The sequence below is a fragment of the Amphibalanus amphitrite genome, unplaced genomic scaffold, assembly GCF_019059575.1.
Source record: "Amphibalanus amphitrite isolate SeventyFive unplaced genomic scaffold, NRLGWU_Aamphi_draft 000136F_arrow, whole genome shotgun sequence".
Classification (NCBI taxonomy): domain Eukaryota; kingdom Metazoa; phylum Arthropoda; class Thecostraca; order Balanomorpha; family Balanidae; genus Amphibalanus; species Amphibalanus amphitrite.
In genome coordinates this window covers 864,779-885,911 of record NW_024881631.1, presented here as the reverse complement: position 1 = coordinate 885,911, position 21,133 = coordinate 864,779, and the positions used below count along the sequence as shown (strand labels likewise).

The 21,133-nt window shown below is 53.0% G+C and overlaps 1 protein-coding gene across 1 annotated transcript in view; it reads right to left on the bottom strand.

The window, feature by feature from the left end:
- LOC122382306 (contactin-5-like) overlaps positions 1 to 21,133 on the bottom strand; it is a 71,483-nt gene that overhangs the window by 34,037 nt on the left and 16,313 nt on the right. Inside the window, exon 2 of the mRNA XM_043367483.1 lies at positions 3,483 to 3,839. Within this exon, the coding sequence (XP_043223418.1) occupies positions 3,483 to 3,839 (357 nt within the window). The remainder of the gene's footprint in view (positions 1 to 3,482; positions 3,840 to 21,133) is intronic.

Genomic DNA, 21,133 nt, shown 5'->3' with positions numbered 1-21,133 from the left:
CTTCACGACGGCATTTTGATTAGAAGGACCCACACCATAAGCACTGGCCTAAAGCCGGATATACGAGTGTTCTTGTGAGCCCCTGACGGTCCCCTGTGGATATTTACCAGCGGCATTCGAGCTACCGACAGCACAAGTGTGTCGGCAACAAAACAAGCGTCGGTAGTTTGCCTTGCAGTAGTTCAGCAGTTTCTCTGTTTATTATTCATACAGATAGTGATCGTGAACTCAGAGCTCAGGCTCCGATAAAGTTCTCCATCCAACAGCGCACAGTCTCTCCACGAGGAGATGATTTTCCTCTCCTGATAATTTACCCCGGCCGCGGCAGCCGGCGCGCCGAAGGGCAATAGCACGGGGTTCGGGTGACCATTGCGATAGCCGCCGACGGACGCTCTCTCGTTACGATGATTTGTGGCCAGTGGGGACGGCAGACCCGACAATCTCTGTTCGACCCCAACCGGGAGAGACGAGACGGTCTCAGCCCGATAGAGCGCACCCGAGCAATAGCAGAACCGTGCACCGTCTGCTGAGTCGAGTAGACACGTGTTCAACGGGCTTACCTAAGTCCCAAATCCATCACAAACGTGTTCAAATCCTGCTTTTTCATACCCGGCAACGACTACCCGCTGGAATCAGATAGGGACAATCAGTCATTTTACGACGCAGTAAAATCAGCTCGAACATTGTCTGTCAGTTGTCACTGACATGCGGGGGTATGTCCACTGTTATGGCCACAATGCATGCCATACTGTTTTCGTGTGAAAGCAAAGATCTGACTCGGGTCGATAACAGTAACACCAGCTTGACCACACTCATAGTAAGGTCTCGTATGAGCTCCTCAGAGACCTTCTTAGGGCCACTGCACACCGGCAAACCGAGCCACTCTCACAGGGTCTGCTTTGACAGCGCGGTGAAAGGCCCGCTGATGAGTCTCGTTGGTTGTAGGTTTTGATCTAATCGGGTCATACCTCACACTTCCTCTCGCCGCTGCATAGCCTGTACGTTTGTGCAGCCCAGCCAGCATGGTTCAAAGAAGAAGCCGACCGACCTCTCAGAGAAGCCGTATGACAGCTTTATTTAGGAAGATTGGAGCCTTTCATGCACTGCCGCAAGGTATTGCACGACAGGTACGACAGTGTCGACGACGAGGTGTTATATAAAAGGTTGCGCCATATCCTGGCTTACACTGCACTCAGCTTTTCAACTTTTGGAGGAGACAAGCTTCATCAATTTGTATCCACCTGCACGCGAGAAGTGACATTTTTCGATGACGCTGTCTTCATTCGTTTAAATAATTTAGCACTACCTTTATAACACGTCCCCCGTCATGAGCACGCATTCCTCCCGCCACCCAGCTGTGCGTCGCCGCGGGTTTACGGTATGCGGCGTGACGCCTCCGTCCCGCGGGCCGGCGCGGTCACAGGTGCGTTCGCTGCAGTGATGTGGCGGCGCCCGACGACTGGCCGTTCGTCGCCTCAGTTCGCAGCCAATTGGACAGGGAGCGAGGATTTATGGCGGCATGGTGGCGGACAAAACGACTCTTGGAACGTCTTCAAACGGCCGCCCTGAGGGTGGAGGGGTGGGGACGGGAGGAGAGGGGTGCGGCGTGACAGGTATAGTGGCGAGGAATGCGATCAGGAGGGGATATAATCGGGATGACAGGGCAGGGCAGGGAAGCAGACAAGAAGAGTGCTCGCTCCATCGGAGGAGAGGAAGGAAGAGCGATGACTGTGCAGGAGGAAGGGGATATCAGGATAACGGGAAGCAAAGAGAGGGCGATTTGGCAGATGGCTGATGGAAGAAGAATGGAGGGTGGCTGGGAGGGAGAGCGCGGGAAATCAAAGGGGTGAGCGCGGAGAATAAGACTCGACCCGTTCGAGGACTTTGTCAGCGGCCCGACAGCCGCAGATGACCTGCCCGGTCGGCGGTTGGAGCGCGGGTCCCCGGGGGACGTCTGACTGGGACAGACTGCCGGCCGGTCGGCCCTATCGCCGGAGGTGACAGGCGACAGGTTCAGAGACGGGTGGCCGCGGGGAGGACAGGTTCAGAGACGGGTGGCCGCGGGGAGGACAGGTTCAGAGACGGGTGGCCGCGGGGAGGACAGGTTCAGAGACGGGTGGCCGCGGGGAGGACAGGTTCAGAGACGGGTGGCCGCGGGGAGGACAGGTTCAGAGACGGGTGGCCGCGGGGAGGACAGGTTCAGAGACGGGTGGCCGCGGGGAGGACAGGCTCAGAGACGGGTGGCCGCGGGGAGGACAGGTTCAGAGACGGGTGGCCGCGGGGAGGACAGGTTCAGAGACGGGTGGCCGCGGGGAGGACAGGCTCAGAGACGGGTGGCCGCGGGGAGGACAGGTTCAGAGACGGGTGGCCGCGGGGAGGACAGGTTCAGAGACGGGTGGCCGCGGGGAGGACAGGTTCAGAGACAGGTGGCCGCGGGGAGGACAGGTTCAGAGACGGGTGGCCGCGGGGAGGACAGGTTCAGAGACGGGTGGCCGCGGGGAGGACAGGTTCAGAGACGGGTGGCCGCGGGGAGGACAGGTTCAGAGACGGGTGGCAGCGGGGAGGACAGGTTCAGAGACGGGTGGCCGCGGGGAGGACAGGTTCAGAGACGGGTGGCCGCGGGGAGTACAGGTTCAGAGACGGGTGGCCGCGGGGAGGACAGGTTCAGAGACGGGTGGCCGCGGGGAGGACAGGTTCAGAGACAGGTGGCCGCGGGGAGGACAGGTTCAGAGACGGGTGGCCGCGGGGAGGACAGGCTCAGAGACGGGTGGCCGCGGGGAGGACAGGTTCAGAGACGGGTGGCCGCGGGGAGGACAGGTTCAGAGACGGGTGGCCGCGGGGAGGACAGGTTCAGAGACGGGTGGCCGCGGGGAGGACAGGTTCAGAGACGGGTGGCAGCGGGGAGGACAGGTTCAGAGACGGGTGGCCGTGGGGAGGGATGTTGGGAGAGAGGGTGTTGCTACCGCCACTCAGCTCACATATCAGTGGCTCAGATCAGTGACCGATCTACCCAGCTTCTGCTCCAGACAAGTGGCTCATCCACTCAGTAATGCTCTACTCAGTGACTGATCCAATCGCCGACCGCTGTACTCAGTACTCCAATCAATGGTCTGCTTGGGTAGCACGACATAGTCCAGCATGTCACGACGTCACCGTTTTTCCGCACCACTTCGTTTGCCACCACCACTGGCTCAGTTAACCCGCGTCGCCGACCCAGTGAACGGCAGTTGGCCTCTGTTGGCTCCGCAGAGCACAGATTTAACGCCTGGCTTCGGCCGCAATCCCTGGAGTCCCGAGACGGAAATGTCAATGCATATCAATTCCAGAGGAGAGCTCTGCCAGAGCCGGACTGCTCTGATGACTCGGCTGATCCATGGTGTCGTCAGTCTGGCACGTACGGCGGGCGGCGGACGCCAGGACCCCGCCCCCGTCCTCCCAGTCTGCCCCCGAGTCGCCCAGTGTCCGTGCACCCCCTCACCTACCTTGCACCACCAGCTCGATGTTAGCGTGGTCCTCGCTGAGCCCGTTGACTCGACACAGGTAGCGGCCGCTGTGGCGCACCAGGACGGGCTCGTAACGCAGCGCGAACGTCTCGGGCACCAGCCGGATCCTGTCGCGCCGCTCCAGCACCGTGGTCACACCGTCTCTGAACTGGACCAGCGGCGTCTCTAGCGAGGCGTCCACGGCGGCCACCACGGCACTCTCGGTGCAGCCGTAGCAGAGCCAGGTGAGCCGGGCGACGGCCGAGTGGGCGATCCCGGTCAGGCCCAGACAGGGCAGCGTCACGTTGGAGCCCGTCCGGGCCACCATCACCGTGGTGCGAGACGAGGCCGCGCAGCCTGCCGGCAGACGGACGGGGCGGTTAGCAAGGGAGGAGAGACGGGTGGCACACAACAGGGTTCGTTCAACGATCGGCAGGGGAGCGGGCACAGCAGCGATCGACGTGGGCGGAGAGGTGCGAGGAAAGGAGGACGAAGGGTGGAGGCAGGCAGATATAACGTCTACATCTTCTTTCGTTTGGGTGCTATTAAATGAGAGTTTTTGAACTTCAATGATGAAAATGACAGAACTCAGAACGAGATCAAACCACCCCTTTCTGCATTATTCATGTTGATCTTTGCAGCGCACCGGGCTTTCAATAGTTTTCCAGTAAACTGCTCTGCGAATAGCGTGTTCGTCTGGTCTTGTGGCAGCTCGGCTGGCCATGTCGGCACACAGCAGATTGCAGCCGCCCACAGCATACTGAATGTTACAGCAGCCGTCAGCCTTCACCCGGGGGAGGGTGAATGACGTCACCGGCAGCAGTCTCGGAGCTCTCTGCCTCCGCCGGAGTTCTCTCAGGCAGAGCCGCGGGGAGGAGGGGAGGGGAGGCTCCGCGGCGTGTCTGACGGTTTACCGACGGCTCGGAGAGGAGCTCCCCCTCCCTCCCCCTCCCTCGGTCGGCCACAGCTGCGGCCTGCCGCCACGGAGCTGCGCCAGCCCGCTCCGACCGAACCGTGTGCCGGCTCGCCGCCGCCGACAGGCATGGGCAGAGGGCACTGCACAGTGAGTAGTGTGTGACCCGGCAGGGAGAGTGCCCCGCCGACGAGAGATGGCTGGGAGAGTGCAGCGGCCAGGGCAAAAACAGGGTGGTCGGCGCCCGTTGACCACACTGAGGTCTGGGAGCCAGCAGACTGTCAGACGGGCAGAGGTCAAGGGCGAGGAGCGACCGGCGTTCAGTGGTCATCTGACAGAGCAGGATAAAAAGCCTGGTTGGCATACGAGGGTGGTATGTACCCTGCTCGCTATCGCTAATCGCTACATCAAAGCAGGCTCAGTTCAGGAAAATGTTTCGCTACCTGCGAAGCAGCACTTCAGTGATCTAAAAAAAACGTTATGACTGCAACATTTCAAACAGCGGCAACACAATTCACAGTCCATGAAATTTTCATCACGGGCTTTCAGTTTCACCTAAACGCATGCAAATCACCAGACTGCTCTGCCCAGAGGAGCATTTTAATCATCTGCTTTGTGCCTGCCGTCGGCCGACATATGGCCTCTCCCGCGTGCGGGAACTTTTCCAAGTCGTCATGTCAACAAATTATCGAAAGCATTTCAGTCACAAAGTTGAAGGAAGGCCGTCATAACAACCAGTTCCTGAGTTATTCCAGCCGCGTGCTTCATACATAATGCAGCCGTGTCAGGCCGAGATAACTTCGTTTGCTCTCCTCAAATGGAGAAAATGTCATTGAGTGCTGAACTTGTATCATAAACAAGAATGACGGCATCGATAAGCAGAATTAATGGGCTGAGTAGCTGGTATTTTTAGCAGCGAGCCGTTGTATTGTCGCACGCGATGAGTTTGGTCTGAAATCTCGACCACATTACGCTCCATGCATGGTTCATTACGTATTTAAATCAACTGCGGGGTCGTTCATAAGGCATACGTTTATTCGTAGGCGCTTTATGCTTGCTCACCTTCATAAATAGCAAAGCACATTGAGCGAATTTGGTTAGATTGATAAGCTTATCTTTTCGATTTGATTCCTTGTGTAATAAGTTCCGTTAGTTTGAGAGGGACAAAACTTCAATCAGTGAACGCACCAAAATTTCATTCTCATCAGTGTATGCACATGTGTAGTCTTCAGAGACCAGCAGACTGACACTGACACCTCGTAGGGGAAGCCGGGGGAAGCCCGGGCGCGGGGGAAGCCCGGCCACCCCGTTTCCGGCTAAATTATTCACAATAAAATGCTCAACTGTTTGTCCTTTCAGCGTGACAGCTAAGGTAACGCCAGCAAAAAAGTTAAGGCTGACAAAAATTGCATATTGTTAAAGTTATGGCGCAAAAATGATATTTTAAGGGTTTTTAGGTAAAAAGTGAGATATGTTGCACTGTTAATGTTATACCATACAGTACTAATATTTATACGAATGTTATGTAAGGACCGTTTAAGTGTTTGTAGTGAGGGGTGACGAGGCAAGCTGGCTTAAGTATGACATTTTTTTCGAATATTGCTGTTCTAAAATAAAAATAAGCACATTGGGGTAACCCCGGGCGAGTGGCCAAGCTTACCCCCAACCGAGAGCAGTGCCACTAAACCACTGTTTTCCATGAGATAATAGGTACTGAGCAGGTTTGGTTTACACCTATATCAAAAATAAATTTCGAAAATAAACATGTTATCATAGACAAAGCCAGTCATGTCACTTAAGGTCAACTAGGGTCAAACTACGTTTTTGCAGATAACGCGACAGACAATGAAGCTAGAGCTTCAAAAATGGTGTCGTTGTGTTCTTCTTCATCAGCCGAGTCGAATGATATGCAATATGATGCATTAAGGTAAAAAGAAAAATAAATTTTAATGAATTTTGAAACACACATTTTTTGCCAATTTTGCATCACGATTTTCATCGACCTGTACTGTATATGTAGTAGACGCTAGCTAAAATACCAGTAGTGGCATAAACTCTAAGATGTCCAGAGCTAATCAGTACCTTAGGTAATATTTCACTTTCCGTTAATATTTGGAAAACACATAATGGTTTCATCAACTCGTTGTAAAGCGCTGGGGAGGTGGCCGGCGTTACCCCTATGCCGGGCTTACCCCAGAAAAATCAACACTTTTTTAAAACTCGATTTTCTCAACCTTATACTTATTCCACGAAACCGAATTTTTGGGAAAACACGGCTAATGAACTTAGCTAGCTAGCAGGATATCAACATTTTATGCAGCACGTATGGTATGTAATAAAAATGAAAAAGAGCTTACTATGCCGGGCTTCCCCCGGCTCCCCTATACATGTTTCCCGGCCCCACCTGTCAGTAAAGTGATACGTGGCCCACCGTCTCTGTCTGACGTTCCCTGGCTCCGTTCATCGTCCGTCGCCCGGCCATGACCGCAGCGAGCCCTCGGGGACAATCGCGACTGGCTGCCCTGTCCCGAACCGAGCGGCGGTTGGCCGGACGACAGACGACACGGGAACGAGAGTACCGGTCCCGAGAGGACCGGTCCTGACAGACGGACTGAGAAACGTCACCAGAGGATGAGATACGACTACATTGCGAGGACGAATTCGACACCGGAAAACAATTGTCAGACGTCAAGTGGCTAGGAGACCAGCGTGTTGCAATTAGCTGTAGGTAAGTATGAATACCTATGCTCATGTCTGATGTGAAGACATCACGTGACCAGTGTAAGGCCGTGACCAGTGTAACGCCGTCAATACATCAACGTCACGTGGTTAATAGACGATCGTCACGTAGCTGAGGGACAGTTGGAACGCGACTGACACAAACAGCTGACAGCTACTCGTAACGGGTAAGCTAGGATTTCTGTCAGATGCACGGGAACTAATCTGAAAAGCAGCACGAGGCAAAAAGTTTTCGTGATGTCAATTTATCATCTAGTCTGTACATAGCAAAATGCACGCAACCGATCACCCTATGACTAGAACCGCTGAGCGGCTAGACGTACATACCTATTCATATACGAAAATAATTAAACCTGCCGGTATTTAAATAATCATATTTAACTAGCTCTGCTATTTTCACCGTGGACGATCACGGGTGCGCATATAAACACTCTATTAGGGCGGCATATGTAAAACTCTCTAGTTAGGAGGCGCCGATAAGCAGCGCGCGCCGGATGCTCGGATCCATCGGCTATTCGCCATCACCGGCGCTAAAGACGCGGCATCCGCCCGAGCGGGCCGCTTCGAGCGGCGCCTGGGGCCTTTAGGAGTCGACAGACACCTACGGTGAGGAGACAGAGCGCCGACAGCCCCGACCAGTGACGGAACAGAGTGCCGACAGCTCCCCTTCTCCTCCCTCAGCGATGCCCCGGACGCTGGGCGCGGACGGCGGCGGCGTCCGGCGCTAGCCACGCGCACGGTGAGACGGATGACGCCGTTAGCGGCCGGCGACGGCGGCAACAGTTGCCCCGAGTCGCGCGCCGCCTCCTCCCGAGCCGAGGAGAGAGCGCACGGAGGGCAGACGCAAGTGGCAAATCGATGCCGGAATGGCGCCGCAGCTATCAGCGTCGATCGCAGGTCACTGCCGGACCGCCGGGCCGGGTCGGGGGGCTCATAACGGCGGACGGTGGCCGGCCGGAGCACCGGGGGAGCATTCATTCAGCCGGGGGCAAATAATCAACTGCAGAGTCTCCGTTCACTCAATTCTGACGTTGCTTCCTTTTGGAGATTGACCGCGCAGAGATTGACGTTGCTCCCTCGTAGAGATTGACGTGACTCCCTCGCGGAGACGACTGACTGACGACTGTCTGACTGACGACTGACTGACTGACGACTGGCTGACTGACGACCGACGATGCTCCGTCCGTCGATGGACGCCGTCGTCGGACACATGACCGCCGGACGGCCGGAGATCAGCCGCGAACGACGGACGATACGGCCCGCAGAGCGGCGCGGAGGGAAGAAGTGGGAGAGTAGAGGCCCAGATAAAACAAGACGACCAGCCAAAGGTCCTGGACGGGAGCACGCCACCGGAATGACTACAATCAGCAGGAAAGCCTGAAAGGTCAGCAAAAACGTGAGGAGAAATGCAGCTGTTCATAGAAATACGAGGAGCAGAGCGTGAACGATGAATATTGATGACGGGAAATAGAGAACAGTGATAAAGTATGACATGACCTTAATCAGGTAGCCAATTACCACAAAGGTTGAATATGTGCGATCGGGAGTAGTCGTACATAATAGACGTCATTCTGCTTTTGATAAACGTTTACTAGCTCGAAATTATATAATTGTTATTCCAAATCCTGGCATCTCGCTGACCAACAGCAGGCACCGATCAGATAAAAAGGCGAGCGGCGCGGGCGAGGGAGGGAGGGGTGAGGTCGGTCCTCCCACCCCCAAGAGGAGGGGTGAGAGGGACGGGGAGGGGCCGCCCCACCCACAGGGGAGGATGGGAGTGGACCAGCGGCGTCCCGCGACCGCCGTTCTGCGTCAGTGGACAGTCGGGCTGCGGCCAACGGAGCGTGATCAGGAACATGGTTCTGGCTCATCGGAACACTTGTCTCCAGCCTGCCAATGGCGCATATTGGCATTATTATCCTAAGCAAGTAATGCCAGATGTAATATTATTTGCATAGGCTTGCTCTGTTCAACGGGAGTAAAATCAATGATAAGAGGGAGCAGAAGTCGCCGTTCATCCATGGGCTGTTTGGGGCTGACAGGTTCATTTCCATCGGCCAGCGCTGCACTGTCCGGCGGCGATCGCTTCTTACTGGGAGCCCTGTCCGGCGGGGGCTGTCCGACAGACAGCTGATCTCACTGGGAGCCCTGTCCGACAGACAGCTGATCTCACAGGGAGCCCTATCCGGCGGGGGCTGTCCGACAGACAGCTGATCTCACTGGGAGCCCTGTCCGGCGGGGGGCTGTCCGACAGACAGCTGATCTCACTGGGAGCCCTGTCCGGCGGGGGGCTGTCCGACAGACAGATGATCTCACTGAGAGCCCTGTCCAGCGGGGGCTGTCCGACAGACAGCTGATCTCACTGGGAGCCCTGTCCGGCGGGGGCTGTCCGACAGACAGCTGATCTCACTGGGAGCCCTGTCCGACAGACAGCTGATCTCACTGGGAGCCCTGTCCGGCGGGGGGCTGTCCGACAGACAGCTGATCTCACTGGGAGCCCTGTCCGGCGGGGGCTGTCCGACAGACAGCTGATCTCACAGGGAGCCCTGTCCGGCGCGGGGCTGTCCGACAGACAGCTGATCTCACAGGGAGCCCTGTCCGGCGGGGGCTGTCCGACAGACAGCTGATCTCACTGGGAGCCCTGTCCGGTTGGGGGGCTGTCCGACAGACAGCTGATCTCACTGGGAGCCCTGTCCGACAGACAGCTGATCTCACTGGGAGCCCTGTCCGGCGGGGGCTATCCGACAGACAGCTGATCTCACTGGGAGCCCTGTCCGGCGGGGGGCTGTCCGACAGACAGCTGGTCTCACTGGGAGCCCTGTCTGGCGGGGGCTGTCCGACAGACAGCTGATCTCACTGGGAGCCCTGTCCGGCGGGGGCTGTCCGCCAGACAGCTGATCTCACTGAGAGCCCTGTCCGGCGGGGGGCTGTCCGACAGACAGCTGATCTCACTGAGAGCCCTGTCCGGCGGGGGCTGTCCGACAGACAGCTGATCTCACTGGGAGCCCTGTCCGACAGACAGCTGATCTCACTGGGAGCCCTGTCCGGCGGGGGCTATCCGACAGACAGCTGATCTCACTGGGAGCCCTGTCCGGCGGGGGCTGTCCGACAGACAGCTGATCTCACTGGGAGCCCTGTCCGGCGGGGGCTGTCCGACAGACAGCTGATCTCACTGGGAGCCCTGTCCGACAGACAGCTGATCTCACTGGGAGCCCTGTCCGGCGGGGGCTGTCCGACAGACAGCTATTCTCACTGGGAGCCCTGTCCGGCGGGGGCTGTCCGACAGACAGCTGATCTCACTGGGAGCCCTGTCCGGCGGGGGCTGTCCGACAGACAGCTGATCTCACTGGGAGCCCTGTCCGACAGACAGCTGATCTCACTGGGAGCCCTGTCCGGCGGGGGGCTGTCCGACAGACAGCTGATCTCACTGGGAGCCCTGTCCGGCGGGGGCTGTCCGACAGACAGCTGATCTCACTGGGAGCCCTGTCCGGCGGGGGGCTGTCCGACAGACAGCTGATCTCACTGGGAGCCCTGTCCGGCGGGGGCTGTCCGACAGACAGCTGATCTCACAGGGAGCCCTGTCCGGCGCGGGGCTGTCCGACAGACAGCTGATCTCACAGTTTTCCAGCTCACAGGTTCACAGGGATTCCTGTCCGGCGGGGAGCTGCTGAGGTTTGACAGACTCTGCGGGAGTCCTGTAGTCCGACCACTCTGTCTGCCACTCCCGGTCCAGCCGGCACAGCGGCGGCCGCGGCAGCTCTCACTAACGCAAACAAACACACACAATCACACCACGTCAAACAATGCGGGAAGGTGCACCGGCGGGCACATCCGGCTGACGGTGCTCAGGTATGCGCGGCTCGTGACAAGCCGAAATTCACCACCATTTCGGCACCCGCTGTTGCTCAAAGTGCAGACGTAGGCAGTGGCGTGCCCAATACATGCAAACTGAGCTGTCCTTTGGGACGCTGAAAATGTAGGGTGTCATTTTTGGCACCAGATAATTCAAATATCGCCCAGCTGCTGATAGAGCTGTCGATCCTCCATGAACTATGGCCTACTTTGGCCGACTTCACATAATGAATGGCGGAATAGTTCATGTTATGCATTCCTGAAATGGCCCAGGATGACCCCATGCGTTCTCTTCACTCAGATTAATGACAGGGGCGGTTAATTAAGAGATCATTTAGTTCAATTTTGCATTCATTTTAATGACCTTTTCAATGTGCATTTAAATATGTGGAACAAACAAATAACCATTGCAGAAAATACAGAAAGATGATGATAGAAAATAAAGAAAGACAGTTAACGATTGGTGATACGAAGGTGTGATGCCGCGCACCGACGGGGGGGGGCGGATATCCGCCCCCCCCCCTGAGGTTTTTCGCGAATAGCGGGAAAACCGCGGCGCGTAGCGCCGCGAAATTTGGTATGACTATAACCTCATCAATTTTACACATGGTGTGCAAGTTTGAAGTTCCTACCTTTTAAGGTCAGGTCACCAGGTCACTTTGAATGACCCAACCTCAAGTCACTTTTTTGCAACTTTGTCACCGTGCCACAGGTACAGTAGATGTCGGAGGCCTTTGAAAGTCGCAGGATATTATTAGGTCATTAGTAGCTACAATTTGTATATCTCGGAATTTTGATATCGGTGACCTAAGGTCAGGTCAATTTCGCGACCTCCCCATTATAAGTCAATGGGGGAAAAATCAACTCCCTGTTTTTACCACTAAAACGGGTCGGAATGGCCCCATATACTTTACATGACTTCATATACGATCAACCTTCACTACCTTGAGGTCTGTTTTGCTGTTGGGCAGCTGTGAGGTCATGTGACGTCATCAAAGGTCACCAAAGGTTTTTGGCCAATAACTCCGTACAGGAACAAGATACAGACGCGTGGATGGTCTCATTGTGTTCAGCTCGTCAAGACGCATCGAATGATATACATGATGACCTCGAGGTCACGTGACCTGAGGTCAACCTTTGACCTTGACCTTTCGAGGTCAACATATATATCATTCGATGCGGATTGACGAGAGGATCACGATGATGCCCTTAGTTTGTTCCTATCTTGACTAATTCGAAAGTTATTCGAGAAAAACTCTCTCCATGTCTAGCGCCGCCATTTTGACTTTTTCGACCCCTGTGACGTCATCTTTGACCTGACCTGAAAATGACCTTAGTAAAAATTGTAGATCTTGGCCATGCGTATCCGATGCCGTTTACCGCTTGTCGCTGTCTTGCTTCGTTCTCGAGATCTCAGGGGGGGGGGCGGTCATCCGCCCCCCCCCCCCCCGTCGGTGCGAAGTTGGCGCAGACCCCCGTCGGTGCGCGGGTTAACACCAATCCTGGATCATGCGTTATAGGTAGGTATGCGTCACAATGTCACGGAGGTAGGTAAGAGGCAACATATTGCTAACCATAACAAAAGTGTTGGAGACATAGATCTGGTATACGACGACGGTTTAACATCCCAACGGCATGCATAGAACAGGGAAAATTAGTTACAATGAGAGCACATGATATTCAACGCACTCTTATCTACACATAAGACGTGGAGTCAGTATTGAACGAGCTACCAGGGAGGCTGGACAGCTGACTTATGACCTGCGCACATCCAGTGCCTGGGACTGGCCTCTACCCACTGCTCACAACAGATGAACCTAGGCAAATGGAGTCACGAACACGGCCGACGGCCGCGGCGGAGCTGCAATTACTCGGTTTCCGCTGACCGCAGCGGCGGAGCGGAGAGCGGGTCTGCACGCCGGCCGGCGGCCAGTCTGCCGCTGAGACGGGCCAATTAGCGGTGACCGAGGGACAGGACACGTCTTCAGCCCGGACCACTGCAGACGTCCCTACTGGAGTATACGGCAGGCCTTGGGGCGGATGACCCCTGTGTGAGACTAGACGGTCCCTGAGACAGACCTTCCCTCTCGGCGACTGGCCTGAACTCGGTCCACCCCGTCTACAGACGGGACGGCAGGGAATGTCGATATCCTGACGCCACTCGATGTATTGCAGTTGTTCCATCGACCAATGACAGCTCTCATTCAATAATTCACTATAACAGAAGCTGAAAAGGTGCAAGTCAAGCCCATAAGTGTAAAATAGAGAAAGATTGTGCACAATCAGTGAATCGGTGTGATGTCGCAGTTCGGTATGGGGTCCATCGTTAACTATAAGGATCTGTCCCCTTCCGGCTGTCATGGGATGACTGAGACGGTGACGAGGACAGACTGGTACAGCTGTCTGTGACTCTTCGCCAGCCCCATCATCTCCCAGTGGCAGTATGCACGCCACGCTAAGTGGCCTGTCCGGCTCCATCCATTGCGATTCGCCGGCGGAACGGGCCCACTCGCGGCGGCGATCGCGCCCCACGGAGGAATCCAGAGGAAATGAGCCGCCGTATAACACGACATCTTCCGAGTCAGTAACCCCTGAGCGGGAATTTTCGGACGCGAATTTTCCCCTGGATTCGCCCCTAACATACGACAGTGTTCGTCAGGCGAACAATCCCCAATGTAATCGGAAAGGAAATGGAAAACGCGGCGGGCATTAGGGGAGGTGACCCCGGATCCCGCGGTCGCCGCGGCGGCCGGACGGTGGGAGCGGGTGGCCAGAGGCAGCGCCGGGGGTCCGCCGACAGTCCGGCAAACACCGCCGGCCCGCCCCGCTGGGCCCGCCGGCCGGAGACAAATGGAGCCGGCTGCGTTATCTGGGCCGGAGCAGAGCCGGCCGGAGCGGCGGCACGGGCACTGAGCCGGAGCCGGAGCCGGCGTGGGCCGCCGGACGGGTCACTGCACGCGGCCAGCCGCCCGCCGCAGCTGCCCTCTGCGCGCTGCCCTGCAGCAGTCCGTCCGTCCGCCATGGTGTCAGCTGCAGTTTGCAGCGGGTGTCCTGACGGGCGCCGTCGTCCGTCAGCCGCGCCGCCTCTGACGGCCGCCGTTGTCCGTGACGGTCGTGACCGATGCTGATGTGCCGCCTCCGACGTGACCCCCCCCCCCTCCCCAGGAAGGACCGACCATTAAAGGGACCATCCCACCTTAACATTAGTTTTGAGTTGAGATAGCCAAGTTTGCGGCCAGGCTCAGAAACCACCATTTATCCTGGTCGCAACCCCCGCAGCTTTATGGTGTTCAAGAAATTTCTTCCCTTTACTTGCAGGGTGGGACCAGCTTAGTCCCTATCTCTTAACCATTAGCGGTTTGTTGATGACGTCAGCAGTCATTTCAACGCCCGCCATTCCTTGAACCCGAGTTTTGCTGACCTTGAGCTCCCTTTTTTATCAACGTGAAATCCGTCGTCGGCGCTGGGAAAGCCTATTGCTTTTCATTTTAATTTGAATATTAGAAGATACCCACCACTGGAACTTGGACTGATATTATACCAAGGCCGAAGATGATCAAGCTGCCTGCTATATCTGGAGCTTGGTGTTCAACTTCAACATGGAATGAAAAACAAAATATCAAAGCAAACTGGATATGGTACTGCAAGTTTAAGTCCAAAGAAATTTGAAGAGCTGACAATTGACATTAATTCTTTTCCCGCAAGGTTTCCATAGGAGATCACACCATGAAGAAATATTTTTGATGTTAACAGTTGAAAGGGGATTGATCTTCCAGTTTTGACGAAAGACGCTGCTGACTGTCTTTGGAAAAGGATGTCGGCATGAGGTGCAATTGTGCTTGTGAAATGGTTATAACTGGTCTTTTCACAGTGTTAAATTAAATGTGCCATTGCAGCCAAGTGTGTTATCATGTAAGGTAAAATCAGAACTACAATGTTGGTTTTACGAGCATTGAGAAGGCTGGTAGGTAACACCTGCCTGTGCTCGTAAATCATGCTGCCAAAGTATTCTAAATTAATTTTATCATACACTTTTGTTGTCCAGAATGGTTGCACTATTGTTTGGTATCATATTATTCCATGTACATATGGTAGTGTTAAGTCCGACCAACATGTTACCTGATTTGAAGCTGTTACGTTACCTAAGTACCTACCTGTTTTTTTTACTGGCGTGGTGAATGTCACCTGGATTTTGTTTTGAGGTGCAGACCTAGTAACTCTGACTACATGGGTTTGAAGCTATTATCTATTCTGTTTTTACTGGCCTGGTGAATGGCGACTGATGTTGTCCGTGGATGGCACTGAAACAAATTTTGAGTGGCAACTGCCATGTACAGTGTTTTAATACACTGCTGAGGGCTGAAAGTTGTCTTGTTTAGAGTGGTGAAAGTTCAGGATATGCCAGCCACCATGGTGGGTCAGAGTTAATGTGTTGCAGTCAGTTCGGCTTCGGCAAGCACACGGATGGGCATACGCATCAAGACCTGCTCTGCCATACTTTCAGCCAATTTTACCTAGGCAAGTCTTTTCTTTTTTTTCTGCCAAAAGCTATGACATTGTGAATTTCAGTGCTGTGGCCTGTGTGTAGCTTTCAGGAAAGCAATTCTAAATAAAGCTCTGATAAAGTGCATGAAATCAGCAATGCAGCCCTCTATTACATTTTCTACAACATCTTACTTGTTCCTTGCATGGAGAGAAAAATGCAATGTTATGAATTCGTTTATTCACATAATTTGACAAGCATGCAGTTACCTGCTACTATCACTGCACAAAACAGAGCAGAAAACATCAGTTGATCAAACACAAGACACAACAGAAGTTTACAAAATAGGCCTGCCGAACCTGCTTCCTCCCACCACAGTTGATGCCATTTCCTAGCCTGGCTTGATGTGAGCACTGAATAGCTGCTTTGTCTAATTACAGCTCACTACCATTCAACTTAAACTACTCTCTTTAAAGTAAGAGTGAGAGCGTTCAGTGTTCATAGCAGCTCGACAGACGACAGACAACAAACATCTTGACAAACCAACCAGTATTTGATTTGGCTAATGATTTATGTGCCTGTTGTATCATGGCCAAACTACTTTAACAGCAAAAATCCCTGTTTCATCTTGATCTTGCTTTTAATTCCATTTGAACTCAGATCTTGAAGCAATCATCTGAAGTGATATCAGATACTGGCTTCTGTTTCTCTTGAAAGCAAGTTAAAACAACAATGATAAACTAAGGCAGGAGATGTGAGTTGTGGCAGTAGATTTTTGATTCAACATATGTCAACCTTATATTGCTTGAGACCTCTGTGACAGACAAACAAATATTTATAGTTTTTTGATAGTTTGGATTCTTGGCTTGATTTAGCAGATCAGCTGTGAACCTTGACTTTGAAATCACATAAATGTCATGGTACCCGAACGAATCCTCGCATGACATTTCTTCGTCCGCATTTCTTCGTCTACAAATCTTCGTCGGTTCATTTATTTGTCCATCAATGCTTACTCTTGCATATATTTGCGTTGAAGAAGAAATGCGAGCCGATTTTCATATACCCTGATGCGAGACAAAGTAATGCGATACGAATAAACGCCCTGACGAAGATTTGCAGACGAAGAATTGCGATACGAAAAAATGCCATAAGAAGAATTGTCCTGGAATCCTTTGTTGGCCATCATATATTGACCTTGATAAGATAAACGCATCATTCGCGCAATATTTGTCGCACTTTGATACCAAATTATTGCTTCCAAATGCCGACGTAAAGAAAACCTTTATGTGACGTCATAGAAACAGCGGAGTTCCCAAAAAGTAAACAAAAATAAAAGTCTTATATCTCGAAAACGGTTGAATATTTTCCGGTAAAATTTGGTAGATGTTCATTTTCGCTCTTTGTGATTCACGCTACATCACTTTTATGCCAATTCATTAACTTTTTTGAAGGTGGGAGGGTCCCTTTAATTGCTCGAGGCGCCCGGCGGCGGGCAATAGAACGACTGCTGAGCGGGGAGCGTGAGCTCTAAGCAGAGCTCGGCGGCAGAGAAAACGCCACTCTCTGACGACTAAAGACGGAGCGTGTGGCACCCAGGTTCCTTACAGACCGGTCGTGTACCGTATGTAGGTATACTACAGACATCAACGCAACTGAAAACATGCTTCTTTTCAGAAATGCAGTAAGCATGTTTGGCATGAATAGGCCATTCTGTCTCAGGAATCAGCAACGGGCAATAAGTGGGTTAAATCGTACCTCCAAGCCGCTTAAAGGCTCACGGGTCGGATGGGTGAGAGAGAAACTGTTTAGGTGCAAATGTTGTCAGTTGCAGCAAGAGTAAGGCAATCGATTAGTCAATCGATAAAATAAGTGTCTTTTTTGTGCATGAAATGTAGCATGTATATTGTATAATGTATATTTGTAATAAGTGGCTTAAATCGTACTCCAAGCCGCTTAAAGGCTCACGGGTCGGATGGGTGAGAGAGAAATTGTCATAGGCGCGGGAGCCGGGGGGGGGGGGGGGCAGTGGGGGCAGCTTGCCCCCCCAACTCTGGGGCCGTGGGGGCGGTGCCCCCACAGCTTTGAGACGGAATACCACACTTTTTTTCAAATGTTTTCTTTTTTTGTTGAAAAAGCCGAGGGATAAAAAATAAGTGGCCTAAAACCGGTGAGAAAACTAGATTTGGGGGTACCCTAGGTTAATCTCTATCATGGTGTGCCCCCCCCCCCCCCCCCAGTCGGAAAGTAGTTCCCGCGCCCCTGGAAATTGTTTAGGTGCAAATGTTGTCAGTTGCAGCAAGAGTAAGGCAATCGATTAGTCAATCGATAAAATAAGTGTCTTTTTTTTGCATGAAATGTAGCATGTATAATGTATATTTGTATCTAACTTCTTTGTGACAAATTATAAAACTTCACATGACATTAAAACCCGCTCTTGCTACGTGTTCCGAGGCGCGACTACCAATTAAAGCCAGCAGCGGGCTGATTTTGCCGCTGAGGTGATTTCTCGGGCCCTGGTATGCATAATGAACAAGTCCCGTTCCCGGGAGGACACCGCGCTGAGAAGAACGGCTCCCCGATGACAGTCTGTTTAGTGCAGGTGTTTTCTGGAAGAAGCATTAGGTTTTTATCTGGGACTAATTCAGTCACTAAAGCACTTTGATCGCGAAGAAACAATGAAAAGTAACGATATTAACTAGAAAGTAGGTATAGGTTATCCAAAACGTGCGTAAAATATTTAAATCTTAATAATTTCATCCCCACCCCACGTCGTATTTAAAGTAGACACCAACTTGCGTAAAAATATTTAAATCTTAATAATTTCATCTCCACCCCACGTCGTATTTAAAGTAAACACCAAAATGACTGTAAAAAATGATGAATGATGTAGGTACGAGTAGAAGACGAAAGACGTCGTCGATGCTTTCTCAAACCGCTGCGCGTTTTCTGTTCCTTTTCAATGCTTGCTTGCTCGACGCTGTGATCAACAGCGCAAAATTCTCCGAATAACTTCCCATGGCAGTGACAGTTATAAAGCGGAGAAAGCTTTCCTTATGAGCCGGCGGCATTCGGGAGGAAATATGGCAGCGGTTACGACATAAACATCAGCTAAGTGAGGCCGCGGCGGGCACGGCGGCGGGGCCCGGGCACGGGGCCAGCGGCAGCGGACACGCTGGATGTGCAGCCGCCACATAGGACACGGCCTGCCAGCCAGTGTCCGGCCATCCTCCCATTCATTAACGTAAAATACACACTAAAACAAGTCAGTAGCGACAGAGTCCCAGAGCAGCTCAGCTAAGTGGTAGATATCAGGATGAGTCCATCACCCGGATGGACCACAGTCCGTTGGCAGTTGATGTCTGCTGACGCCTGACCTGACTCGGCTCCGCTGGACGCTCCGGTGGGACCACACCTGCGCCCCGGGCCGCGGGAGGTCCTGGCCAGCTCTGACGTCACTGAACCGAGCCGTGACGTCACCGGACCGTGACTGACGCGGCGGCCCGCCAGCCGGCGCGTCGCCCGTGAATTAGTGTCAGAGGCGCACAGTTCCGCTTCATAAGAGGCGCCGCAGGCACACCGAGACGGAGCACAGTGACTCAGCGCGCGGGTTGGGGAGGGGTCCCTCCGCTCCCCACCTGCTGGCACCCGCCGACCGGGCAGGACGCCATAAGAATCACGGCGAGACGAACCACGCAGGAAGTAGTTAGGAGCTTAGGATAATATGCCTAATTTGAAATGTCACATTCGCACATCATCCGCGCAAATTCTTACCACGATATCATACCATAAAAAGAATAATGAATAAATTATATTCACCTCTACAAAAATTATTAGAAAGGAGTGAAAAAGAAGTGTTAAGTTAGCATTAAGATACTCGAGGGGTTCACGAATAGCCGTCGCGCAGTTACCAGCTCCAAGGGAAGGACAGCTCCTGAATGTTTTCTCCCCGACCGGTCAGCCTGGGTCAGAGCCTCAGGGCCGCAGCGCGGGAGGGGGGCTGCGGTGCCACCTGTTGACTGGCGCGACCAACTTCCGTCCGTCCCCGGGCCGCGGAAATCCGAACTGCTCCCAACACCAATCGTCCAGCATTGAGTCGCAGCCGGCGCCGTGCCGTATGCGACATATCTGCTTTCAATTGGCTGGGATTGGGGGCCGCCGTCGATTAAGTCTTCCCTGACGACGAGCCGATTGACGAGTGAAAACTTTTCCCGCGCGCAAAGTTCGGCAGCAAATCTTTGTATACTTTAGCCGGTGATAAACCGGGACAGACTCCGATTCGGCGGCATTGCCTACGCTGTTTGACTTTCCGAGCGGTCAATGGCGATACAGCCGCTGCTCTAAAGACGAATTGCAGATTGCCATGTGGAAATATTTTATGGGAGAAGTTCGCGCTCAAGAGAGCTTTGATCCGCTGGAACCAGAAAAGCTCAGAGCGACTTTGTTCCTTTGTAAGAACGCATGTATGCAGTTTATCTCAATACATTTGCATTAGGTCAAACACGAAGTTCCCCTTCATATATTAATTTAATGTCGACTTCAGGGGACTAAGACATTTGCCCTGGGATTATACAGGGCAAATGTCGTATAAATGTAGTAAGCAAACCATACCACGGAAAAGGTGAACAACATTATTATTCTATTTTAGTAATTATTTGACCCGAGAGGCCGTTCGAATATATGGTTGTGGTGTGGAGAGTGGACACAGCTTTTGAAGAGCCACACTTTTAGGCACTAACCCACCCGTACTTTGCAGTGATCGCGCATGATGTGCCATTTCAGACAGATAGTTCTACAGTACCTAAAAAGTCTACTAAGTCAACAGCTGAGTTGGAAAGCAGCGACACAGCACCATCCCTTAGCGAGTGATGATTCTGCTGCAGCCAGGGAAGACAGAGCCCAAAGCCTGCAGCGGCGCTCTATAGAGGCCCTGGTTAGATCCTCATATTAGAAATCGTCATTCCATTCGCTCAGACCGCAAGAATCGCCCAATAAATGCATGCCAATCGCAATCTCCTCTCGAATGAGTCAGTGAGGAATTTGAGTCTCAATTTCCAGGCCCCTTGACCACCAATAAATATAAATATCATTGGCACCTGGTATCAACAGCAAAAAGCCAAACAAGTGCTAACAAAATCAGAGTGCACACTAGAGCGGAAATTACCACGGTGTTTTCTGGCCCTTGCCGCACAATTTCCGCTGTCCACTTACAAGAGTCACCTGTGAGACAGCTAGACGATGAAATGTGTCACATATAATATCCAAAAAAGTGTGATAGAGTCTACGTTCACCAATACAAAGCTAGCCGTAACTTCCTAAAGAATGCACAGCATTGTCCCTATAGAAAAAAGAGAAGGTTGCGAGAAATAGCTTGCATGTAGGTAACTATCACCTTTTTGGAGATATTGAGATGCATTATTTTCAAGCGCCTCAGATCACATGGTGGATTGTTTCACGCATTGTGTTGGAGGCGCTTCCTGCGGCACCCGCGGTGTCTGATAAATGGCCGGAGAGTCCGACACTGCAGGTCGGACTGCTCGCGGGGGGCTGATTCAATAAACCGACACAAAATGGTGAGGACCCCGGCTCCCAGAATCGCATTGACGTGGGAGGTCGCCGCGAGGAAATCTGAAACGAATACAAATACACAAGTGACGCGAAATCAGT